General features: G+C 41.2%; 1 protein-coding gene across 1 annotated transcript in view; it reads right to left on the bottom strand.

Annotated features, from left to right (window-relative positions):
- nbeal2 (neurobeachin-like 2) overlaps window positions 1-17781 on the bottom strand; it is a 239806-nt gene that overhangs the window by 133863 nt on the left and 88162 nt on the right. Inside the window, exons 4-7 of the mRNA XM_043687545.1 lie at window positions 17265-17343; window positions 8357-8484; window positions 5503-5585; window positions 1987-2072 (exon numbers count right to left, since the gene is read on the bottom strand). Coding sequence (XP_043543480.1) covers window positions 1987-2072; window positions 5503-5585; window positions 8357-8484; window positions 17265-17343 — 376 coding nt within the window. The remainder of the gene's footprint in view (window positions 1-1986; window positions 2073-5502; window positions 5586-8356; window positions 8485-17264; window positions 17344-17781) is intronic.

Here is a 17781-nt window from a genome sequence, read left to right as displayed (position 1 = left end):
CCAAAAGACATGGCCCATTATCACTTGTTTCTATACATACAGACAAAGAAGGACACCACTTTGATTGGGACAACACACACATCTGGGATAACACACACATCTAGGACAGGCAAAACAAAGACACGCACGAGAATTCTTAGAGGCATGACATTCTAACCAAAACAATGGAGACAGAAACTCCCAAATCAAAGAAATACATTGATATTTGACCAGGATGTGCAAGGCCTCCTTCAAACACCATAATTATCCTTGTGATCTAACTTTATAAACTTCAATATACAATGATTTCACTGTAAGGTGCTGATACGTCTTGGAAACAGGATGTTCATCCCAACTGGCTCATGTTGGAGTTTATTCTCTGCACAAGCAGTAGTCGAGGTATAATGGGTTCAAGGTGAAGGCAGTTTGTGTAAACTCAATTTGCATTCCCTTCAGGAGTGATTTGTTCAAGGTCTTTAAAATGACAAAGGTAAAACAAAATAAAGGCAGTCTTTTTTTTCCCCACTTGAGGGGGAGTCAAACAAGATGACAATTTCCAAGTTAGAGTTGAACCATTAGATGTGAAATCAGGAAGCAATGTTTTTCACAAAAATGGTGAAAATTTTTAATTTTCTCGCAAAAAGTAAATGGAAGCTGGATCAATTGAACATTTTGAGCCAGTGATTAATAGATTTTTCATGAAGGGAAATTAATCAAACGTAAATAAATGGAAGTAAAAACAGAAATTGCTAAAAAACTTAGCAGGTCTGGCAGCATCTGTGTAGAGAAATCAGAATTAACATTTCTTTGAAGAAGGGTCACTGGACCTGAAATATTAAGTCTGTCTTCTTCCCACAGATGCTGCCACTTAATATTTCAGGTCCAGTGACCATTCTTCAAAGAAATGTTAATTCTGATTTCTCTACACCGATGCTGCCAGAGCTGCTGAGTTTTCCCATCACTTTCTCTTTTTGTTCTGTATCAACAGCATCTATAATTGGTAAATTATTTTGGTAAATAAATGGAGTTGAGTTGAGCTCTGCCCTATCTTAATTCAATGGCAGACAGTCTTATAATGGAATAGCTGAGTTATGATCCTGTGGTGTTAGTTCTAATCTCACTTGCCTCAGTTTATTCCCATGTTTCTTTGTACCTGCCCAACCTATTCTTCAATTGTGACATGATCTTTGCCTCACTCATCAAAACCATGTCAAATCTGTCCCCTTCTCTATCTGGACTCATTATCCTCATTTAAAGCTCAAATATTGGTTTCCTCCGGCCATTAATCTCATCTTTTATTCCAGAAAAACCAAAAGAACTGCAGATGCTGTAAATCAGAAACAAAAGCAGAAGGTGCTGGCGAGGATCAGCAGGTCTGGCAGCATCTGTGAAGAGAAATTAGAGTTAATGTTTCAGGTCTGGGTGACCTTCCTCAGACGTTCTGAGGCCAAGGGTCACCGGACCCACAGATGCTGTCAGACCTGCTGAGCTTTTCCAGCAAATTCTGTTTTTGTTTAATCTTTTATTAAACAAGGATTGGCAAGCTGTCATAAATTGGAGAGATCATTTTAGCATTTAGAATTACAATGTGGATATGGGAATACAGCTCATACACCGATTGAGCAGCAACATGGATTAGGTAGAACGTTACAATTTACTTGCAGATCAATGGAAATACTGGTGACAGGAAAGGGTGCGTTGGATGGCAAGCTTGCAAGTTTGAACAATCCTCGCAGTTAAGATTAAAAACGGAGAGACAAAGAAATTTGAACACAAAAAGACTGTACAACATTCCTTTCTCAAATTATGCCAACAGGTCCATGCTGTGTATAAATTGTTTACAAAATAATTGACTGACTGTGAAGCACTGTGGGACTTCCTGAAGGTCTAAAAATCATGGATAAACACAAGTTCTCTCTTTTTCAGGGAAGTGAGGGGAATCACATATCCAATGAAAAACCTTTCCCAGATTTCAGCTGTGCAATCAACACTCAAGCTTTGTTTTACCTTACTTCCACTGATAATAGCTCCATAAAGATATAAAATTCTTAGGTGGATTGTCTTTGGCAAACTCTGGCTGTCCTTGAAACTTTCTGTGAGGATTATGAACAAATAAAATATACAGTGGTTAGAGTAGTTCCAGGAATGTAAAATGAAGTTGTACAATAAAGTCTTCACAGAATCAAGCTCTCTTAATAAACACCACTGGAGAAATGATATTTTAAATGTACATTATGAGTGTGAACACACCAGAAGATCCTCACTCATCCTGGACATTTTATGTGAGCACTGTTGCCCATCCATAACTGTCCTCAATACAGTAGCACCGAGCAATCGTCTTGAACTGCTGCAGTCCATCTAATGTGGACACACCATTGTTGACCAGACAGCAGTGCTCCAGATGCTCCAGAGACTTGGACAACAGACCCTAGGCACCAGACAGCATTGCAAGATCCTCCAAATCAAGTGGCAAAAAAGGCAGTCCAATAGCAGTTGGACAAGCTAACATGCCCAGCCTTCAGGTGCTAACCAGCTCTGCTGGACAAAAATGTGTCATGTGTGTGTCTGACATCAGTCTCCTGAAGGATCAGCAATATCTTGTCAACTGTCCTTCATGACTCTCCAAGCACCACAAAACCAGCACATGACAGAGTCTGCAAATTGCACGTTGATCTTATCAATCATCTCAGAACCGATCAAAACAGAGTCCAAGGGATTGCCTAAGAGTAGTGCTATTGAAAGGGAGTTTCATGTTTTGACTTAGTGAAAGAGGATAGAGGTGCGAGCTAGCTATGATAAATTGGGGAACATTACTTAACTGGATGATGGCAAATGAGCAATGACAAACATTTAAGCAGAGCATGGAAAAACTGCAACAATTCTTCATTCCTGCCTGGAAAATAAATAAAATGGGAAAGGTGGCCTGACCATGACTAATAAAGAAAATTAGGGATAGTATTAGACCTAAGGAAGTGGCATATAAATGGCTGAACAGAGCAGGAGACTTGAAGATTGGGAGCATTTTATCTTTCTGCCAAGGAGAACAAAGGGATTGATTAAGATGGGAAAAACAGTAGGAGAATAATCTATGGGGAACATACAAAGTGATTATAAAACTTTCTATAGATAAGTCAAGAGATCCCTTAAATTATTTATAATGGAACAAAGGGAACAAAGAAATGGCTGACCGACTATTTACATACACTGGTTCGATGTTTACAAAAGAGGACACAAATAAGAGAAATATTGGACACAGGGTTTAGTGAGAGGAAGCAATTGATGGAAATCCATATTAGAAGGGAAATGGGGTTAGAGAAATCAATTGGATTCAAGGCCAACAAATCCCCAAGGTCTGGTCATCTACATCCCATAATACTTAAGGAAGTGGCCCGAAGTAATAGTGGGTGCATTGGCATTCATCCTTCAAGATCTATAGACTTTGGAACAGTTCCTCTGGATTGATGGGTAGCTAATGTAATCCATTATTTTAAAAAGGAGAGAGAGAGAAAACAGTGAATAAAAAACTGGTTAACAGGAAAAATGGTCAACTCCATTATAAAAGATTTATTAGCACAGTACTTGGAAAGTAGTGACAAGAATGCGCAGAATCAGCATGGATTTATGAAAGAAAAATCATGCTTGACACATCTACTGGAATTTTTCAAGGACGTAACTAGTAAAATCGATAAATGGAAACCATGGATGTGCCTTACATGGACTTGCAGAAGACTTTTGATAAGGTCCCAGTAAGTGGCTATTAAGTAAGCATAAAGTGCATGGGATTGGACTTAGTGCAGTAACATCGATAGTAAATTGGCTGGCAGACAGGAAACAAACAATAGGAATATATGGGTTATTTTTTCCCCCAAGTGGCAGACAGTGACTAGTTGGGCACGGCAGGGGCCAGTACTAGGATCAGCTATTTACTATATTCATGATTTAGATGAGAGAACCATATCTAATATCTCCAAGTTTGCACATGACACAAAGCTGTGTGGGAAGGTGAACTGTAAGGAGGATGCAGAGATGCTACAGTGTGATTTGGGTAGGTTGAAAGAGAGTGGGCCTATGCATGGAAGATGAAGTATAATGTGGATAAAAATGAGGTGGATAAAAATAAGTGTGCAGATGCAGCAGATAGTAAAGAAAGTAAATGGTATATTGGCCTCAAAGTGGTTGAAGCATTAGATGTTGAATATTTTCAAGCAGTTAAATATAGTTCTTAGCATAAAAGTGATCAAAGGGTGTGTGGAGAAGGCTTGATCAGGGTACTGATTTGGATGATTAAACTTGATCATATTGAATAGCAGAGTAGGTCCACCTCCTCTTTTCTATATTTATAGTCCCCAACCTCTCGTAGCAAGAAGATTTGAGTACAAGAGCAGAGATATCTTGCTGCAATTATACCGAACACTGGTCTGACCACACCTGGAGTATTGTGCATTGTCTTGATCGCCTCATCAGAGGAAGTATGAAAGGAGTACAATGAAGTTTTTTTTCATTATGATTCCAGGAATGGCAGAACTGACATATAAAGAGAGACTGGATCAATTAGGACTATGTTTACTGGAGTTCAGAAGAACGAGAGGGGATTTCATAGAAATCTATACAAAGCTAACACGATTAGACAGGGTAAAAACACAAGAAAGATGTTTCCAATGACTGGGGAGTCAAGAACTAGGGGTCACATCTTGACGATATGGGCAGGCCATTTAGGTCTAAAATGAGGAGATATTTCTTCACCCAGAGTGTGGCGGAATCCTTTTCTACGGAAGGTGTTTGAAACCAAACCATTGAATGCGTTATAAAAACAAAAGACCTGGACATAGATTTAGGGTTAAAGGGATCAAAGGTTATGGGGCAAAATGCAGGAACAGCACTGAATGATCAGCCATGAACATATTGCATGGCAGACCAGACTTGAAGGGCTCCCTGTGACAGAGATGGAACAGCTGTGTGGCTTGGTGGGAAATTTACGGGTGACAGTGTTCCTACGTGTCTGTTGCCTATGTCTGCTGGATGGTAGAGATTGCTAATTTGGAAAGTGCTGTGGAAGGATGCTTGGCAGGTTGCTGTAGGGCATCCTGCTGAGGATACACTCTGCTGTCATTGTGGTGGAGGGAGTGAATCTTTAAAGTTGCTAGTCCTGAATGGTGTTGAGTTTCAAGAGTGTTGTTAAGAGTTGCACTCATCCTGGGAAGTGGAGAGTAATCCTTCACATGCCTTTAGATAATGAACAGGCTTTGTGGAGTAAGATGGTGAGTTCCTCACAATAGAATTCCAAGTCTCTGACCTGTTCCTTTAGCCGCCATATTTGTGTGATTGATCCCGTTAAGTTTCTGATACACGATAAAAGGAGATGGTGGTGCTAGGGGAATCAGTGGCTCATGATAGAGGATTCAGCGATGATAATGTCATTGAGTTTCAAAGGGAGATTGTTATTGTCAGGCACCTGTCACATTCATACCGCACATGTAACACTCCTAACCCTCTGCTCCTGCCCAAGTTCCCAGTTTTACTCACCGTGGAAGAATGTATTAAATTCCTGAGGTAAAACAGCTGGTGCAAATTTATATTTACTCCTTTCCATGGAACTGATAATCTCTCTAAAACCAAGAAGATCATAGTTAGGCTTTCAGGAGGCTTAATGTGAACAGCTAAGCTCTTCAAGCAGATCAATAATCTAAGCCTCACACCTGCTTACATGTCCTGCCACATAAAATTTCTCACCTTCTCACAAACAGTCAAAAGCAAGTAGTGACTTACAAATTTCAACAAAACTTGATAAACCAGTAACACAGCCATCAATCGTGAGCATTTACATTAACCGGGTTAGATAGCCATGCCCCTTAGGGTGTTCACTGGTCACCACTCATGTAAGGGTGTGGTAAGAAATTAGTCACCCACCCTCTGTATGGCAAGCATGTTGCTAAAGACAAAACATAATATTGGTTTAGAATAAAATTCTCACTCGTTGCCAGTAAGAAAATTGCTGCAATCAATTGTTCAGTCATCAATGTTCCCAGAAAACAATGTATACTACTACAGTAACAGTAGACTGGACCCTCGCTTTTCCTGATATATATTAATGATCTGGATCCTGGTCTGCACGGAACATTTTCAAAGTTAGCAGATGTCACAAACTTGGAAGAATTGTTAAGTATGAAGAGAATAGCTTGGAACTCTAAAATGAATTGGTGGAGTAGACGGATAGGTAGCAAATAAGGCTCAAAGCAGAGAAGTGGGATGTGATGCAATTTGGTTGGAAGAACATTTAAAGACAAACCAAAAAAGGTGGTACAACTCTAACAGAGGTGAAGGAGTGGAGGGACCTAGATGGATATATGCACAGATCATTGAAGGCAGCAGAACAGATGGAGAGAATGCTTAGTAAAACACAGTGTTCTTGACTTTATTAACAGAGTACAAGGACAAGGAGGCAATGTCAAACTCATACAAGCCACTTGTTAAACCTCAGCTCCAGTATTATGTACAAACTTGAGCAATGCATTACAAGAAAGATGTGGATGATTGGAGACAGTGCAGAAGCAATTTACAATAATGATACTAGGAATGAGAACCTTCAGTCATTAGGATAGACTAAAGAAGTTGGTGCCTTTCTCCGTGGAGAGAAGGTGGCTGAGAGAAGATTTGATGGATGTTTTCAAAATCATGAGCAGGCTGGATAGAGTAGATAGGGAGAAGTTGCTCCCACTTGTAAAAGAGAAAAATATAGAAGGGCATAGATTAAAAGTAATGTGCAAAGGTTGAAAGAGTGACATGAGAAATCTTTTTCACATAGTGAGTAGTTCGGGAATGGAATGCAGTGTAGAAATGTGGAAGCAGGTTCAATTGAGACATTCAAGGGGGCACTGGATGATTATTTCAACAGAAATGCTGTGCAGGAATATAGGGAAAAGGCAGGAAATTGGCACTAGGTAATAGACCAGTTGCAAGTATGATGGTCTGAATGGCCTCAATTCTGATATTCTGAAAGAAAAAAACTGGCAGTTTTCTGGTTTGAGTTGAAGGGAGAAGTCATTATTCTACCATTTTGTATCAAAATATCAAAAGTGAACCCTGTACCTGAACTCCACATTTCCATCTGCATATCCATTGATACCCTTATTACTCAAAGTTTGGGTGAAGATTTGTAGCTCGGGTGCCACATAGACCTGGACCCAATATACCGGCCACTACAGTGGACAGCTGAAACTGACAACCGGAAGCGGCAGGGACAGGCCACTATAAATGCCGGAGGAAACACCACAGAAGCGCTTCACAGGAGGCTCCCAAGCACTGAGGATGTCACCTAGACAGGGGATGAAATGTTTGCAACAAAAATTTCCAGCTCGGCGAACAGAACCACAACCTTTATTACTATTTAGGGTAATCTGAAAAATATCTAGTTCAGAGCTTCGTTTTTTTTTAAAAAGAAACTGTTATCCACATTTAAACAATCTTCCAACTTTGATTGATGTATTTTCTATCTGACTAATTAGGTTATTTGGAGGTTCTTCTGGATCCTAAAGCCTTTACACAACAGAAATTGCAGAGTCTCTGGTTAAAATTTCTTAATCTTTGTTATATGTTGTACAGTGCCAGAAGACTGAAGGATTATAAGCTTTACATACATTCAAACATAAGGGGAGAGGAATAAACTCAGAAAATACTGACCCATCTGTAATTTTGGTGGAGAAGAAACTTTCGAATAATTACTCCAACTGAAAATTAGTAGGCACTTAGAAAAATGAATTAGTAAATCAAAGCAGCTCAGATTAGATTGGAAAGTGTGAAGAAGTGTCGTGGTTGTGTCATTTAAAGTTGTGTTATTTAAAATGACTCTTAACTAATGCAGAGAATGAGTGTTCAAATTCCACCACGGCACTTGGACAATTAGAATGAATTTTAAAACTTCTTGAAATTCAAAGTGTATGTATCAGTAAACTAAATTATTTTGACTAGATCCTTATGTAATATACCTTATCAGTAAAACTAATTCCACATAAAAGCTGTTGACTCTTTATTCAGATTGAAGCAATAGGGCAAGGAGAAGAAATGCTAGCTTCGATGATCAGACTTCAAACTAACAAAGTACATCATAAAGTTTTCCAAGATCGGTCAGTGATAAATGAAGGACAATGATCTTTAAGTGAATTCACGAGGATGCATGGAACTGAGTGAGGTCAAGGGTGAATAGAAAGAAGGGCATTGGAGACTTGGATGGGTGTTAATTAGCTCAGTTTTAGGGAATATTGGAAATGGGAAGATCAGGAAACAAACCATTAAGATAACTGGTCCTCAAGCTCATGCAGTCAACAGTAAGAAGAGGACATCTGTTAAATAATAGACTTGAACATAGATCATGTATACTTACCCCCCCAAGTGCCGCCTCCAGATTTGATATGGGTCAAAGAGGCATTCACAGAGGTGCAGTGCATACATGGTTAACTGCTCGACCTTTGAGTTCTCTGATAAACCCTTCTCCTGTGCTCCCTTCTTTAACTAGAAGTAAACACAAATTAAAATGAATTAACAAAGAAGTATATCTTTATTTAAAATTTCTTCTTGTTTTCCCCACAATGCTCCTTGAAGGTAAGATGTGTAAGCATTTGGAATGGAACATATGAGTAAGGCAAAAGGTAAAGTTGCCATAGTCCTACCAGACTAAAGGGTTGCTTTCTCATTAGGAAGAGATGACTGGTGGTGATTTCACCTCAGGCGATGGAAGAGATTGAGAAGGAGAGTATTTCATGGTAACTTATGCCAATGTAGGAATTAAATTAAGTTACTGGCATCATTCTGCAAATAAGCTGTTCAACCAACTGTCCCACAATCAGCATCTTAAGTGAAGCAGTCTGAAAAAAGTTCTTTGCAAAAAGGGTCTGGATAGAGATACATCAGATTTGTACTGAGCAGCTCCATTACGCAGATTCTGTTCTGCTCCGTGGGCTGTTCCCAGAGATGCACACAGAGACAAACATCATCTACGTCCAGAAGGCCACCAACTCAGTGAAAGATACTCTTTGGTCTGCCCAAAATACATCAGCAAAGAGTTGACCTCGACTGAGTGTTATAGACTGACACATTGGAAGGGCAATGCAAAGGTCCAGAGAAGAAGGGCTCTCGAGTAATTGCAGTGATTTAGTTTTCAGAGCAATCAAAGGGTTTGAAGAGGTAAGTCATGGAAGGAGAGTTCAAGGCCATGATGAGCTCCTGCAGTTGTAACTGGGAAGTTGGGCACAGTTTCAGTGTCTGGGACCAGAACATGTGCAGAAGTGTCTCCAGCTGCAGCTCCTGGAAGCTCGATCTTTGGAGCTGAGGTTTGCATCTATAGGGTTTACGGGAGTATTGTGAATAGCAGTTAAGAGAGGCTGACACGGAATGGATGACCACCAGGCAGAGCAATTGGACTAGGCAGGCAGTGCAGGAATCCCTTATCGCCACTATCTTGCAAAACAGGTATACTGCTTTCTATACTATTGGAAGAATGGCCCCTCAGATGCAAGTAGCAACAGCCAAATTTGTTGCACTTCAGTTGGCAATGCTGCACAGGAGAAGAGGAATAAGTGTGAGAGACTACAGAAATAGATGATTTAATTGTAAGGGGAATTAAGTAGACATTTCTGTATCCACAAATGAAACTCCAGTATGGTATGTTGCCTCCCAGGTCCTCAGGTGAAACATGTCTTGGAGCATTCTGAAGTACATGGGCAAACTGTCAGTGGTAGTGGTACACATTGGTACCAATGACATAGGTTAAAGTCCAATATAAGAAGTTAAGAAGCAAGTTACAAAGTAGGATCTCAAAGGAAGTGATCTCAGGATGCCTACTAGTGCCACATGCTAGTTAGAGTCAAAAGAGTAGGATACATTACATGCCAACATGGCTACAGAGATGATGTGGGGTGGGAGTTCAGATATTTTTTGTACAACACCAGTTCAGGCATCATACCAGTAAATCTTGTTTGCATCCTTTTCCAGTTCCTGTTATGTCATTAATTGTGGAGACCAGCACTGTTCTTACTACTTCAAGGTGTTATAAAGAAGGTTCTATACAAGCTTAAAATAACTTGTCTGCTTTAAAATTTAAAAATTAATCTCAATGCTTTGCTTGCCTTTTAATAGCTTTATCAATCTATGTTACTTCTTTAAGTGATTTGCATCTCCTCATTCCACCAAGACTGATTAGACACTTATTTTTCATAAATTACATGGCCTCCTTAAATCTTCCTATTCAAGGCACCAGGAAAATCAGTTGGTTATGGTTCAGAATAATGGGGCCTGCCAGGAGCGGTGAGTCACTGATTCGAACCTTTAAAAACTTACGAGTGCGGGAGTCCTCCATTTCTGTTTTTCAGCGGCAGCAGCAACTCTAAGGGCGGGAGCTTACACCAGGAGCCTGCTGGGAGCAGTGAATCACTGATTTGTGCTTTTAAATTTGAAGTCAGAGAGCAGAGGTTTCTGGGAAAGGAGGGACTTCTTATTTTTATTTCCATCCAGCTATATAAGTCAGTGTTTTCTCAACCAAAGACCCTACCTTTGTAAGGTCTCCCACCCAACCACCTCCTCTAACCTTAAAGACCAGTGACATATCAAGTAAGCGTCGCTTCTTTTTACTTTGTGATAAAGGGACTAGCAGGGATGGCAGTGCAGGGAGAGCAATGTTCCGCCTGCATGATGTTTGAGGTGAGGGACGCCATTTGTGTCCCAACCAAGTAAATCTGCAGGAAGTGCACTCAACTCTCGCTCCTCCAAGACCATGTTAGGGAACTGGAGCAGGAGCTGGATGAACTTCGGATCATTTGGGAGGCAGAGGCTGTGATAGATAAGAGTTACAGGGAAGTAGTTACTCCTAGGCACGAAGAAAGCTAGGTGACTGTTCGAAGGGGGGAAAAAAAAACTGTCAGTGGAGGGATCCCCTGTGGTCGTCCCCCTGAAAATCATGTATACCGTTTTGGATACTGTTGAGGGGGACGACTTACCAGGGGTACGTAGTGGGGCCCAGGTCTCTGGCACAGAGTCTGTGCCTGTTGCATAGGATGGAAGGAAGGAAAGGAGGAGAGTGTGTGTCATTGGGGACTCAACAGTTAGAGGCTCAGATAGAAGGTTTGTTGGGAGCGAACGAGACTCACAGTTGATGTGTTGCCTCCCAGGTGCCAGGGTCCGTGATGTCTCGGACTGTGTCTTGGGGGTCCTGAAGGGAGAGGGCGACCTGCCTCAAGTCATTGTCCATGCAGGTACCAACGACATAGGTGGAAAGAGGGATAGGGATGTAAGGCAGGATTTCAGGGAGCTAGAATGGAAGCTGAGAGCTAGAACAAACAGAGTTGTTTCCTCTGGTTTGTTACCCACACCACGTGATAGCGAGGCAAGGAATAGGGAGAGATATCAGCTGAACACGTGGCTGCAAGGATGGTGCAGGAGGGAGGGTTTCAGGTTCTTGGATAATTGGGGCTCATTCTGGGGAAGTTGGGACTTGTACAAACAGGACGGTCTTCACTTGAATCAAGGGGTATTAATATCCTGGGTGGGATATTTGCTGGTGCTATTTGGGTGGGTTTAAACGAGCTCAGCAGGGGAATGGGAATCGGAGGTGTAGTTGCAGTACACAGGAGGATGAGAGTAGGAAGGTCAGGGACAGGATTTCAGGGTCACAGGAATGTGCTGGCAGATAGCGAAGTGGTTTGAAGTTTATTTCAACGCCAGAAGTATCCGAAATAAGGTAGGTGAGCTTGCAGTATGGATAGGTACCTGGGACTTCGATGTTGTGGCCATTTCAGAGACATGGATAGAGCAGGGTGAGAAATGGATGTTGCAGGTTCCAGGGTTTAGATCTTTCATTAACAACAGGCAAGGTGGTAAAAGAGGGGAGGTGTGGCCTTGTTGGTCAAGGATAGTGTAACAGTGACTGAGGGAACTTTTGATGAGGACTCATCTACTAAGGTAGCGTGGGCTGAGGTTAGAAACAGGAGAAGAAAGGTCACACTGCTTGGAGTTTTTTTTTATATAGGCCTCTGCAGAGTTCCAGGGAGGTGGAAGAGAGGATTAGCAAAATTATTCTGGGTAGGAGTGAAAGGAACAGGGTGGTCATCATGGGGGAGCTTTAACTTCCCCAACATTGACTGGAAATGCTATAACTCCAGTGCGTTGGATGGATCAGTTTTTTGTCCAATGTGTACAGGAGGGTTTCCTGACACAGTGTGTCAAAGGGCCGACAAGAGGGGAGGCCACACTGGATCTGATACTTGGTAATGAACCAGGCCAGGTGTTTGATTTAGTTGGAGGTGAGCACTTTGGAGGGAGTGACCTTTGTTCAGTTATGTTTAGTTTAGCTATGGAAAGGGATAGGTACATGCCAAGGGTCAAGAGTTATCGATGGGGCAAGGGCAATTATAATGCGATCAGGCAAGAATTAGGATGCATAGATTGGGGTAGCAAAACGCAGGGGATGCAGACAATCGAAATGTGGAGCTGGTTTAAGGAACAGAAATTGTGTGTCCTTGATAGGTATGTCCCTGTCAGGCAGGGAGGAAGTGATAAGATAAGGGAACCGTGGTTTACTACAGAAATTGCATCTCTTGTTATGAAGAAGAAGGAGGCTTATGTGTTGATGAGGTGATGGAGAGTTACAGATCAGCTAGGAAGTATTTAAAGAGAGAGAGTTAAGAAGAGCAAAGAGAGGACACGAGCAGTCTTTAGCAATTAGAATAAAGGAGAACCGTAAAGCTTTCTATAGGTATGTGAGGAATAAAAAGATGATTATGGTAGGAATAGGGCCAAAGACAGGTGGGAAGTTGAGAGTGGACCCTGTGGAGAACGGAGAGGTGCTAAACAAACATTGCTCATCCGTTTTCACTCAGGAAAAAGGAGAATACTGTTGAGGAGAAGAATGAGGTATGAGATATGAGACTAGAAAGGATCGAGGGTTAGTTACGAACAGGTGTTATCAATTCTAGAAGGAGTGAAAGTAGACAAGTCCCCTGGGCCAGATGGGATTTATCAGAAGATTCTTTGGGATGCTAGGGAGGAGATAGCAGAGCTTTTGGCTTTGATATTTGAGTCATCATTGTCTATAGGTTTAGTACTAGAGGGCTGGGGGATTGCAAATGTTGTGCCCTTGTTCAAGAAGGGCAGTAGAGATGACCCAGGTAATTATAGACCAGTCAGCCTTAGTTCTGTTGTAGGAAAGGTTTTGGAAAGGATTATAAGAGATAAGATTTATAATCATCTTGCAAGCAACAATTTGATTTCAGATAGTCAACATGGTTTCGTCAAGGGCAGGTCATGTCTCACAAACCTCACTGCGTTTTTTGAGAAGGTGACCAAGCATGTAGATGAGGGTAGGGCAGTTGACGTGGTGTACATGGACTTCAGTAAAGCCTTTGATAAGGTTCCACATGGTAGGCTGTTGGAGAAAATGCAGAGGTTTGGAATGACGGTGATTTAGCAGTTTGGATTAGAAACTGACTTTCTGAAAGGCAGCAGCGAGTGGTGGTTGATGGAAAATTTTCAGCCTGGAGTCCAGTTACTAGTGGTGTGCCACAAGGATCTGTTTTGGGACCACTGCTGTTTATAATTTTTATGAATGACTTAGGTTAGTCACAGGTTAGTAAATTTGTGGACGACACTGAAGTCAGTGGAGTAGTGGACAGTGTGGAAGAATGTTACAGGTTGCAGGAGGACTTGGATAAACTGCAGAATTGGGCTGAGAGGTGGCAAATGGAGTTCAATGCAGCTAAATGTGAGGTGATACACTTTGGGAAGAATAACAGGAAGGCAGAGTACTGGGTCGATGGAAAGATTCTTGGTAGTGTGAATGTGCAGAGGGATCTTGGTGTCCATGCACATAGATCCCTGACAGTTGCCATCCAGGTGGATAGTGCTGTTCAGAAGGCATACACCATGTGTTAGGTTTCATTCATAGAGGGATTGAGTTCCGGAGCCGCAATATCATGCTGCAACTATACAAAACGCTGGTGCGGCCACACTTGGAATATTGGGTACAATTCTGGTCCCCATATTTCGGGAAGGATGTGGAAGCATTGGAAAAGATGCAGAGAAGATTTACCAGGATGTTGCCTGGTCTAGAGGGAAGATCTTATGAGGAAAGGCTGAAAGACTTGAACCTGTTCTCATTGGCAAGGCGGCGAAGAGGGGATTTGATAGAGACATACAAGATGATCAGAGGATTAGATAGGGTAGACAGTGAAAGTCTTTTTCCTAGGATGATCATGTTAGCTTGTACGAGGGGGCATAACTACAAATTGAGGGGTGATAGATTTAAGGCAGATGTCAGAGGCAGGTTCTTTACGCAGAGAGTGATAAGGGCGTGAATCGCCCTACCTGCTAATGTAGTCAACTCAGCCACATTAGGGATATTTAAACAAACCTTAGAAAAGCACATGGATGATTTTGGGATAGTGTAGGGGGACGAGCTGAGAATAGTTCATAGGTTGGCACAACATCGAGGGCCGAAGGGCCTGTTCTGCGCTGTATTGTTCTATGTTCTATGGTAACAACGTAGGTTTGATTCAAGCTCTGAGTGAGGTGGACTTCGCAGCTGCTTCTTTGCCATGCCTCATGAGACTGAAAGGCAATAAGAACCCACAGCAAAAAACAAAAAGCTGCCAAGAAAAATCGCTCAGAATGAAGCATCAGCAGACAATGAGTCAAGGACCTGCCTTTGGGTAGAGCAGACATGAATGAATGGTTAACCTTCCAACCAAAATGTATCGCCTGGCACATTTCCAGTTACATGCCCATTCTCTGAGCTAATTAATACCTGCTTATATTTTGTTGCCATTCTTTTATGTGGTAAATACACCCCTCAATTTACCATAATCTAAAATTTATCAAATTGTACTTCCTTTCTGGGGTGGTAAACATTTTTAACAGAATTCTCTAAGGATCGGTATTCAGACATTTTTTTCCTGATATGTACTGATGATAAAGATCCTGGTGTACAGGGAACAATTTCAAAATTTGCAGATGACACTAAACATGGAAGAATTGTAATTAGTAAGGAGGACATTATTAAAGAAGGGAACATGGGATGAACCAGGAAACTACATGTCAGACTAACTTTGGTGGGTGGGGAAACTACTAAAAATAATTCTGAGGAGGCAATGATTAATCAAAAACAGTCAGCATGGTTTTGTTAAGGGAAGGTCACATCTGACCAACTTGACTGAATTGTTTGAAGAGGTGACTAGGTGTGTAAATGAGGACAATGATTTTGTTGTAGTCTACTTCAACTTTAGCAAAGCTTTTGATAAGGCCCCTCATGGGAAATTGATAGCAAAGATAGCCCATGTGATCCAAGGGAGTTTAGCAAATTGGATGCACAATTGACTGAGTGGCAGGAAGCAGAGTGTGATGACCGAGGGTTTTGTTTTAGACTGAAGTCTCTGACTGGAGCCCCAAGGGGGCAGGGTCAGTGTTGTGGCCTTGCCGTTTGTGCTTAGAGAAAATGATTTAGACTGAACGTAATAGGGTTAATCAGTAAGTTCACAGACGAGGATAGCCTTAGATTACAGAAGACTATAGGCAGGCTGGTCAGATAGGCCGATCATTAAATGAAATAAACCATTGGTTAGGACACTGCTAGAATATTGTGAGCAATTCTGGAATCCACATTGTAAGAGGCATGTGATCACACTGGAAAAGGTGCAGAGAAAATTTACCAGGATGTTGCCTGGGCTGGACAGTTTCAGTTTGGAGAGAGTTTGGTCAGACTGTGGCAGCTTTCCTCAGAGCAGAGGAGATTGAGTGTGGACATGATTGAGATGTATAAAATTATGAGGTGGGGGGATGCCAGAAGATTAGATAGGAAGAAACTTTTCCCCTTGATGGAGAGATCAAAGACCAGGTGGTGGAAATCTGGAACACTCAGCCTGTAAGAGTGGTAAAAACAGAAACCCTCATAACATTTAAGTATTTAGATGTTCACTTATAATGCCAAGGCATACAAGGCGATGGGCCAGATGCTGGAAAATGGGTTCATACAGTTAGGTAATTGTTTTTGACCAGCACTGACACAATGAGCTGAAGGGCCTTTTTTCTGTACTGTAGGTCTTCTGTGACAGTGTGGAACTCCAAAAATGTCATTGAGAATTTGGAGGAGTGGGTAAATATTTGAGACAGGAGAGTCAAAGCATTCAAAGATAGTATAAAATAGAGGGCACCGAGCAGAGGGTTAAGGGTGTATATCTGCATAGATCATCAAAGGTGGCAGGACAGGAGGAAGGAGCAGTTAATAAAGCGTGTAGTGCTCTCATTTTTTTTAATAGGGCATAGAGTACAAAAGAAAGGAGGGGATACTGAACTTGTACAAAACATTTGTTAGCCCTTAGCTGGAGAACTGTTTACAGTCATGAGTGACACATTATAGCAAAGATATAAATGCACTGGAGAGAGAGTGTAGAAATGATTTACAACAATGGTTCCAGGAATCAGAAACTTAAGCTAGGAGGATTGACTGTTGTCCTTGGAGAAGGCGGCTGAGATAACATTTGATAAAGGTTCTCAAAATCATTACCAGGCTGGATAGAATACATAGGAGAGGCTGTTCCCATTCGTAAAAGAAGAACAAGAGGACATAGACTTAAGTAATCTGCAAGATAATCAAGGGTGATATGAAAGAAATCTTTTTTTACACAGCGAGTAATCAGGCTATAGAATGTACTACCTCGAAATGTGGTACAGCAGATTCAACTAAGGCATTCAAGAGAGCACTGAATGATTATTTGAAATGTATTAGTGTGTAAGGTTATGGGAAAAAGCAGAAAAAGGCACTCAGTAACGACACTTGTCTGAAGAGCCAATGTAGGCATGCTGGGCTGGATGGCTTCGTTCTATATTGTAACAATTCTATGATAAAGAGAGCTCCTAAGTCTAAATCCATTTTTGGAATGATGATCAATGATAGTCACCACTAACCTTATTTCCTAACTTTTGCCAATTTGAGTAACTACCTTAAATTCCTAACTCTATAACTCTATTACAGCAACAGGTTGCTACTTATTTTGCTACTTATCCCTGATCATATACCCACGAGTACTACACTGTTCCTTATCAAAGATCTTACAAAAATCTAAATATGTTATGCTCACATTCCTATACCTTTTTTTCTATTCAGTTCCATCTTTAAAAAGATTCAACACTAAAAATCATCAAGCCTTTCTTCTTGAAATATTTTTGAAAGCTTAATTGCACATTCACAAGGAAGTAAAATAAATGATGGGAGTAAACCGTTATGCAAATTAATCACACAAAAGACTCACCATAACAATACATACAGTCATCAGGTTTATAACCGGGTGAAAGGTTGGAGTGACCTTTGCTTCAATATTTTCTAAATTTCTGTGTAGAGAGAAGATTGGTATTATTACTGTACATTTGTTGGGGTGCTCAGAGATAGAAGAATTACAAACTATAACCTCATTTAGGATTTCAGGTGATTTACATCTGGGTAAATGGGTCTGTGGCAGTGAATTATAGAAACAAAAATCTAATAACTAGGCGGCAGTTGCAGGTCATTCAGCCCTTGAGTCTGCTCCACCTTTCAATACGATCATGGCAAATAAAGAATTCCACAGATTCACTACACGGAGTGAAATGTTTCCTCATATCAATCCTAAATGGTCCCCCATGTCCTGAGACTGTGATCCCAGTTCTAGATTCATCAAAAAAAAACATCCTCCCTGCATCAAAACTGTCCAGCCCGGTTAGGAATTTGTATATTCCAATCACGTTCCTTCTCAGCCTTCTAAATTCTAGTGATTACAGGCCTAGTTAGGC

This window comes from Chiloscyllium plagiosum, chromosome 4 (genome assembly GCF_004010195.1).
Source record: "Chiloscyllium plagiosum isolate BGI_BamShark_2017 chromosome 4, ASM401019v2, whole genome shotgun sequence".
Classification (NCBI taxonomy): domain Eukaryota; kingdom Metazoa; phylum Chordata; class Chondrichthyes; order Orectolobiformes; family Hemiscylliidae; genus Chiloscyllium; species Chiloscyllium plagiosum.
This window is presented reverse-complemented; position numbering and strand designations above follow the sequence as displayed.